Source organism: Halichoerus grypus, chromosome 9 (assembly GCF_964656455.1).
Source record: "Halichoerus grypus chromosome 9, mHalGry1.hap1.1, whole genome shotgun sequence".
NCBI lineage: Eukaryota > Metazoa > Chordata > Mammalia > Carnivora > Phocidae > Halichoerus > Halichoerus grypus.
In genome coordinates, this window is record NC_135720.1 from 36,145,790 (window position 1) to 36,154,732 (window position 8,943).

At 44.6% G+C, this 8,943-nt stretch overlaps 1 protein-coding gene across 3 annotated transcripts in view; it reads right to left on the reverse strand.

Annotated features, from left to right (window-relative positions):
* The window catches only part of RSPO3 (R-spondin 3), an 89,360-nt gene extending 80,773 nt beyond the window's left edge, over nt 1–8,587 (reverse strand). For 2 of the 3 annotated variants that reach the window (XM_036085432.2, XM_036085433.2), the window contains exon 1: nt 7,979–8,587. In XM_036085432.2, the coding sequence (XP_035941325.1) occupies nt 7,979–8,075 (97 nt within the window). In that variant the 5' untranslated portion in view covers nt 8,076–8,587. Of the gene's footprint in view, nt 1–7,583; nt 7,707–7,978 lie in introns of those variants that run through there. The other variant, XM_036085434.2, reaches the window with a different exon arrangement.
* Between the last annotated feature and the right edge of the window lie 356 nt (nt 8,588–8,943).

Consider the following 8,943-nt stretch of genomic DNA (forward strand, 5'->3'; position numbering starts at 1 on the left):
AAAAGGGGGAATGTATCTTTCATTATCATAAAGTTTTTCAAGTCTCCTATGATCTGTGGCAAAGTAATATGGTTCCACAGGTGAGGAGATTTCTAAGTATGATCTTTAGTTGCATGATTTGGCACCTTAAAATTGAAGCTCAGTGACCATTCTCTTATATAATACAAAGAGTACTATAAAAATGAGAGGCTTCAGTTGAGAATGATATATATAGACAAAGTACCTTAATGTAATTAATCTTATTTTGATACTACCAGTAAGAGTCTCAATGTCAGCTATGCGAACACTTTTAATAACAATAAATATGGCACTGCTAGATTTTATCTCATGCATTCAACTATCCCCTTTATAGGACTCCAAAATACTTATCTTCAGCCCTGATACTCTTGAGACTTTGATCCTGAGTTACTAGATGCTCTACTGGCCCTCAAAGTAAAGACAGCTCAAAAGAAAAATAAGTTTCCTACCAAGTCTGCTTCTCTTACTTTCCCATCTTTTTGTTTATCTCCATTACTTTTCCGTTCACCTAGATCTGAGTCCTTACACTACAAAGTCTGGTGCCAAATATGTCTCTCCATCTCTTTTCCCTTCATATCCAGTTAGTTGCCAAGACCCATACATTTGATCCATATAAATTATCTGCTCTATACACACCCTTGCTCAATCAGTCACTACTATCATAACACAGGGCCTTATTATCTTAAACTTGGGCCATCACAATTGCCGCTTCCATACTAGCACAGGCCACTTCTGACAGCCTGCCATGGGTGTGGGGGGCGGGGGTGGGGAGTGGTTCTGCAGCATCTCTCTAGCTGGATTCCGAACCAGCTCCCTGTGACTCCAAGCCCAAGGACAAGATGGACCTGCTGAAGACTGATTATGCTGATTGATGCTATGGCTATGGCTTTTGGGCACTAGATATTGTGAAGAATGAGAAATATCATAACTAATTCCATCTTTACTTTGATAAGGTGCTTATTAATTAATCTTTACATGCATTTCCTTATAATAAATGAATATTTATATTTGTTTGCATTCTCAATCTTCATCCACTAAACTTGGTTGAAAAAGACAACTAAGTTTAGAAGAACTGTTTAACTATGACTATTTAAGTCATAGCCAGGACTTATGTTTTCAGACCAAAAGATGATAAGTTGAAGAGACTATAGGAATCACTTAGACATAAATTTTTGACCGACTACCTTATTTCGCAGATGAGGAATTGCAACCTAGTGTGGTAAAGGCACTTGCCTGGATTATTCAAATATTAGTAGCCGTGCTGGATCTGGAACCCAGGTCTTCTACTTCTCAGTCTACTTTTTCCCAACAGACACTGGGGATTCTCCCTTAATGGCATCTTAGGTCTCAGTCTCTACCATGAACTTATGATGCTTGCTACTCATCAAATTCTTAAAGGTCAGATGGGACCCTAAAATAAGGTAGTGTTTTGAAGACTGGATTAGATTCTTGCATAAGACATAATGACAGTTAAAAGCTATTAAATATATATTTAATTGGGCAATCATATTCTTTAGTACCATTGAGTTTTCTCTATAAAACTTCCAGAATAATTTTAGTGACAGCAGATGGTAACTAGGTCCCTTGCCAAAATTACAAATAAGGAAGAAATGCTCTTATCAGATAAGAGGCACCTGTAATCATATTTTTTAAAATGAATTTTTGAAAATATTCAAACTTTTCAAATGTGAAAAAATGTAGGTATTTTGCTTAAAAGTTTCATGTTGTTGAAAACTCTTTGCAGCAGAAAATGGGATTTCATAGCACTCAATGGCATTTAAACAGTAAGCATTCTCAGCACCCCCACAATCCTTGAGAATGGAACATTCCATTCTTTTCAGTATTGCTGGATAAGTACTTTAAGCAGAATGCTAGTAATATTCCTGAATGGAAAGATCTGATGGGCAGGATTAAACAGAAAAAAAAAATGGTTAGTAAATTTTTACAGATGTATATTTTACGCTTTATAAATTTTGTTAAGGTATAACTGCAAAGTATTTCAAACTTACTAGATTGTCCAACAGATGGTAAATTTAAGATAATCCAATCATTTTAAACCTGAAGAAAATATTCACAATAAGAAAGTAACCCACATTTTTCCTCAAAATCAAAAGCAAGGTAAAAAAATCTATATAATTTATGATGCAACACTTCTCAAATGATCATTCTCAAAAGCATGCCAGTGTACCTTGCGCTGTTCAGAGAAGAAATAGTTCTAACCAACTAAAACACGTAATTTCAACACACTGTCTTGCACGATCCTTACCATGCTCTCAGAACTGAATGATGTTTTCCTAATGGTAACCAAAGTTGATTCTTACATTTCATGAAATATAATACCCACTCTGATGGCATTTCAAGAATTCACTACTTGGAGGGGCGCCTGGGTGGCTCAGTCGTTAAGCGTCTGCCTTCGGCTCAGGTCATGATTCCAGGTCCTGGGATCGAGCCCCGCATTGGGCTCCCTGCTCTGCGGGAAGCCTGCTTCTCCCTCTCCCACTCCCCCTGCTTGTGTTCCCTCTCTCGCTGTGTCTCTCTCTCTGTCAAATAAATAAATAAAATCTTTAAAAAAAAAAAAAAAAAAAGAATTCACTACTTGGAAAAGGATTTTTTTGGGGGTGGGATGAGTGGATAGCGGGGAAGTAGGAAGAAAGGTTAGGACAACATCCAAAATGAAACATTTAGATAAAGTGGGGAAAGATGATTTAAGAAATCACTATATGCAGAATAGTCTTATTTTTTGATACTTCATTCTTATAATTGCAGAGGGACAATTTGGTCTTAACTCTGCTTAGGGTTCTGATAATTCCACATGATATACCACCAACATTACATAGAATTTAAAAGAATAACTGCATTAAAAAAAAGATTAACCATGTAATTAGAAAATATTTTTAGATATTTAATAGTAATCTGGAGATCTCTGTCCAGATTTAAATATTTTAAAGTGATCAGATGACTAATAAATTTGTTTTGTAGTATCGTGGTATGTATGGTTTCCCCATAATAACTTGAAAATCAAATGTAACTACATGTTGTAATTTCTATTCATTGCTTTCTGGGAACCTAATTTGTAGAATATTAAATTCTGGGTAAATATTTAATGGAGAAATGATTTAGCAAAATTTATCTACTTATAAGTTGAAATACTGTTCACTTTTCATGCTTAGAGGAAAAATAAATCAATTTCACACTCATTTTTATATTCTCAATTACTTTACATGGAATAATTCAGGATTAAAAAGACAATATTTAAAAATTATCATCCTTAATGTTCTAAGTAAAATCCTTCTATTTAAGTAATAAACAAAGAATTAAAATAGTATAACAAAAGGATATTTTAAGAAATAACTCTGATAGTGTATTAGTGAATATATTAGAATTTACAAAAATAAATCTTTTGCTTGTATTTAGATATTGACATTACTGCCTAAGAGTTTAAATTTGTGACTTTAATTCATACAGATATCACATGATATGTTGCAGAATATGCTTTCATTAGCAAATTTTACTCATGTCTCCTATCTATTAAACATTTCTTTCTTTTTTTTTTTAAGATTTTATTTATTTATTTGACAGAGAGAGACACAGCGAGAGAGGGAACACAAGCAGGGATAGTGGGAGAGGGAGAAGCAAGCTCTCCGCTGAGCAGAGAGCCCGATGTGGGGCTCGATCCCAGGACCCTGGGATCATACCCTGAGCTGAAGGCAGACGCTTAACGACTGAACCACCCAGACACCCCTAAACAATGTTTCTTTCAAAAACAAAGTAGACTGGTAACTAAAGTAGACAGGTGAGAAAATGCATTGTAGCCAATCTCCAAACCATACTTCCATTCAGAATTAATATTACAAAATGCATAGTAGAATGAAAGATTTTTCTACCCTATGGTTAACTTGTTATTTACCAGAATTGGCAGTGTAATTACCAAGAGTGTATCAGAATCTCAAAGAATGGCTCAATATCTGAAACAATGTCATGAGCAATGACCAGTATATTCCAATAAGATGGTTTTATTTTATTACCATTAAAATTATTTTCCTTGTATTCTTACTCCTTTATTTCAGACATATTTATGAACGATTTTTAAAAGTTTCACAGATTGTGCAACGGGAGCTTTGTAATTATTATACACACAATGGTTTTTTAAAACTTGTGTGTATCTAGAATCCAGACAATTAAAACCCAATTAATAGATGGCATCAAATAAAAAGGATACTACAAAGACATCTGATGTTTCTAACAATAATCTCCTGGAATAATATGATCCTACAATATCTTCTGAATAATCAAATAATGTTATTATATTTAGCAAGCTTCACTATTGCTATTCATTATTACTGTTATTACCAGATATTTAATTCTTTGACATTGGTTACTAATGTATAATAATATAAATATCAGTTCAAAAATTTCCAGTCAACTAGAACAGCTTATTCTCCAAACAAAGTGGATAAATGATGGTCTGGAGACCAACAGACTTATTACTTTAACATACCTGACATCTTCTCTGTGACCTGGATCAGCAGGGAGTGTAAATAGCAGGATACAAGCTCTACCTACTAGCTGTATAGCTTTGTATAAGTTACTTAGCCTCTGTTATTGAGATTCTTTCTCTGTAAAATGGGAATATTAATACCTGCACCTCAAGTTACTATTTAGGAGTCTGAGTGTATAATTCAAGGGAAATGCAGTGCAATACAATAGTAAGGTATTGTGTTTATTATCATTATGGCAAATATGATCTTTACTTTTATTAGCAGATAACCTGGAATTCAGAACCTAACTGTACTAGTTGCAAAGACTGAGCTGGAAACGAATTAAAAACTGGACTTGGGGTTCTTGATTCAACACTGTACTTAAAGTCCAAACCTTGCCTCTGAAAACATTGCTGGTTGGGGAATTTTGAATAAGGGCTGCATTTCATTTTTATCTTAAATAAATTCAACTTAGTCATCTCTAGGAGCTGTATATGAATCCAAATAGGTAAAAAAGTTATTGTGTATTTACTCACCCATAACTCCACAGGTATTTTTTAAGGTACAAAATTTATGATTAAAATGCTCTTTCTTTTATAAGATCACTAGTTTTCACAACGTACGGACAATTGGTATAGCAGTTGTTTCAGGAGAACAGGACAATACTACTGTGGCTTTATCTGCTACATCTGAGGATTAGTCATGATTCCTTAGACTTGACAATATTGAACACTACAAGCAAATGTCTTTTTTTTTTTTTTTTTTGGCAAGAAACTTTGCTACTAAAACATTCAAGAGACCACTTAAAAAAACTTTGAAAAAAGTTCTTACACCTTAATTTTCTACCTCTTGTATTTTAAAAGTTTAGGAAAGTGAAGATATTTAACTACAGGCCAAAAGGGATACTCTTAAATTTTCACGTTAGTTGTCTCTTTTAGGAAAAAGTAAAGACGGCTTTTTTCTAAAATACCTTATCTTTCACTAATTTTTTTTTCCTAGACCGCATTGGAGGAAAAGTTCTTATACGTTTCTTTCAGAAATTTCCAAAAAAAATTATGTGCACATGCAATTTGGCCTTGAGTTTCTGGACATTTAACAAAGATCTCTCCTTACCCTCCACTCCTTCCCCATTCTCCAAAAACCATACTGCACCTGCCAAGAGCCTGAGTCTGTCTCCTAGGAGGACGCAAGGGGTCGCCCCTCTCCCAGGAGTGTACCAGCAAACCCAGCCACAAAGGCCGACTCAAGGGCGAAGCAGCAAGGAGCATCCCTTGCTACGGGAGCTCTCTCCCAGCCCCACTCCCACAGAATAATTGGAATTTTAACCCAATGCCACCCACTCCCTCTCTCACCCCCCGCTACACAACCAGAGGGCGCCTCTGACTTGGCCTTGAGACGATTAAGGCAGGTCGAAAAGCAGTTCGCCTTTTGACTGCGATTTCTCCGGAGTATGAACCTAGAGGTGCGCCATCCCGTTGGTCCCCGCAGCCTTGGGGCAGCATCACCGGGCAGCTTCCTGCACCGCTGTTCTCGGCGGTCAGCTGGGGGAGGTGGGAACCAGTGGATGGCCAGGTTTCTTTCCCGTATCTTCCTTCAAAAACAGGGGCCCCCAAACTGCAATCGGAGGCACCTCTACACTGATACTCAGGACTCTGTCCCGCCCCAGCAGTTGTGTAGCTCCAGGCCCTGGGGTCCTCGGTGGGATGAAGGAAGTAGTGCGTCAGAGCAATGTAAAGCAAGAGACTGCCCTTGGCCCCGGCATCCGTCTCCCCACCGACCTGAGATGAAGTGTCCGCGGACCGGCAAGGCGAGGAGACAGGGACCACCAGGGCGCAAGGGCAAGACTCAAGCCCCAGGCCGCTCCTTCGGTGAGGCGGCCGCGCGGCTTGAGTGAAAGGGTGGATGGAGGAGTTCCGAAGAACACAAACCGTTCAGAGGCCAAGAATAGTAAATCGGATGCCCTGACATGTTTAGCTTGGGCCCTCCTGCCCCTTGCTACGCGGTCCCAGAGGTGGTGAGACCTAGCCGGAGCCCCTGGCGCTTGGTCCCAGCTACGATTTTTAAAGGCAATTTTCAGGTGAATCAGACCTTGTCCGCCCGAGGCTAGTGGCACAAAGGGAGCTTTCAGGGGACCCTCACGTCCAGGGACAGGGCAGAGACAAACAGCGTCAGAGAAGCGATCACTAGATCTCCACCTCAAACAAGCCTGGGCTGTGTCCCCGCAGCTGGACCCGCGCCCGCCCCAGGGGCTTCACTGGCCGGCGCTCCGAGAGGGGGTCCTCGCGCGGGACCCGTCGCCGCCAAGCGTCACTGGCTCCCCCGCGGCGGCGGTCTGAGGGGCCACGGCAGTAGCCTCGTTCTCTGCGCCCCGCGAGCTCCGGGAAGGGTTCTCCCTCCGTGACCCCACCAGCGTCCCCCGCGCCGGAGCCAGGGTCGCCCGCAGCCCTACTATTCGCGAATGGACTCCCCACGCGGGCACAGACGCCAGAGCGCCAGCGCGCCAGGCTACCCGGGAGCAGGGAGAGGTGCCATTCTCGCGCCTGTCTCCTCATCTCTGGAAGACGGCCACCTTTCAGACAGACCAACCCAGGTTGAGGGTGCCCTGGGGTACCCACCCGTTCAATCCCAGGGAGGGCACTGTTTTGAGACGACTTCACAAGCCATCCTTCCAAGTGACAGGAGACAGGATAAGGGGCAGTGAGATGGGGAGCCTGAGTCCTGAGGGAGAACCCCACCCTCAGTCTGTCTGCCCCAGGGGACCCCTGAAAGAGGCTGAAACGGTACAAGCGCTCACGCGTGACAGGCAAGATCGTAACTGGAAACGCGGCATCTCAGGCTCCCAGCGGCGGGCTCGGCAGTCCTTAGACCCTCCCCGGAGTGGGATCGCGAGCGGCTCTGCAAGCGCGTAGACACGCGAACCCTGAGCCCCCCGCGTGCCTTTCTGCTCCATTCGTGCATGGTTGCGGGGAGCGGCCGCGCAGGCGCTCGCTCTCTGGTTCCCCGGCTGGCCCTCGAGCAATTCGCAACCCGAGCGAGGTGAATCGGCGCCGCAGCCGCACCCCCACGCCTCCCCGCCCCGGCGCTTACTCAGTGGTCAGAGACATCTCGCGGGCTGGGTGTCTAGGATGCCAGGGGTTCCAGGCCCCCATCCCAGTCACGGAAGGAAAGCACAACTACCTAGAGCTTGTCTAACGAAAACCTAAACTCTTCCTCGAACCTGAAGTAACATGGGGGCGGGAGCCACGTTAACGCCCAATCCTCCCGCTTTGGCACCCGCGAGGACGCGGAGGAAGAGAGGGGCGCGTAGAGGAAGGCGTGAAAGACGCCGTCAATACCGGAGCCTGAACTATTACCTCCCCTCGGAGGCGTGGGGTGCAGGGCGGGAGGACCGCTGACGCTGGGAACCGACTCCGGACAAGCAAAGAGACCCGACAGGTGAACGCGGCGGGAGGGAGCAAACGTGTAAAAAACCCTGCACTTACTTCTTCGCTGGCGCCTTCCCCGGGAGGCGTTTTGGCTGCCGATGTATTCCATAAAGTTCAAAATGATAAAAAACCAAGAAATCAGTCGCAAGTGCATAGTAACCCAGTAATGTTTCCCTTCCTTTTCTCCTTTTTCTTTTGTTAATTATATTAAATGTTTTAGAAGTATAGGTAGGTGTTAGGCGTATAGGGAGGGAGACCCCAAGCAGCGGACAACTTCTCCACTCAGATCCGATAGGCGTGCTGGGATGGCAAACGAAGCGGGTCGGGTGCAGGGAAACCAACTATTGTACTTTCAAATTGTCCGAGCCCTGAACCGCGGCGGCTCCGCAAGGGTGGCTGTCAACACCGCAAGCGAGGGTTCCACGAGCAGCGAGCGGCCTCGCCGGGGCGGCCGCAGGTAGCATGGTGAGGGGCGGCGGCGGGCGGGATCCGGGCGGGCGGGTAACGGCGGCGGCGGCTCCTGGGGCTCAGAGGTTGCGGCGGCTGCGGCGACAGCGGCGGGGGCCCGGGGATCGTAGGGGAGCGGGCGCCGTCGGCACCGCGGCCATGGCCAAGGGGCGGCGGAGAGACCCCGAGCTGCTTCTGCTGTTCGCGAGTAGGAGCCGCTCCAGTGGTGGAGGGAGGGAGGGAAGGAGGGAGGGAAGGACGGGACGAGGGAGGGGGAAGGGGGGGATGGCTGCGGGGGGCGGGGGAGCTCGGGGGCGGGGAAGGAAACTGCTGGAGCACAACCCTGAGCGACCTCAATAACTTTCAATTTCAAGAGGGAAAGAGGGAGCTGGAAAAGTACAGGCGTTGCGATTTGGCAGAGGGACGGGAAGAGGCGCCTAAGGGGTCCCGGGTCTGCGACGGAGCATCTCTGGACACTGCAAAGAAGGCGGAGAACGCGAGCCGGGGGGAGTGGGGGAGGCACAGCGCGGCGAGAAGAGCCCCTCAGAAGGCAGCTCTCGCGGGGAGAGGTGGGC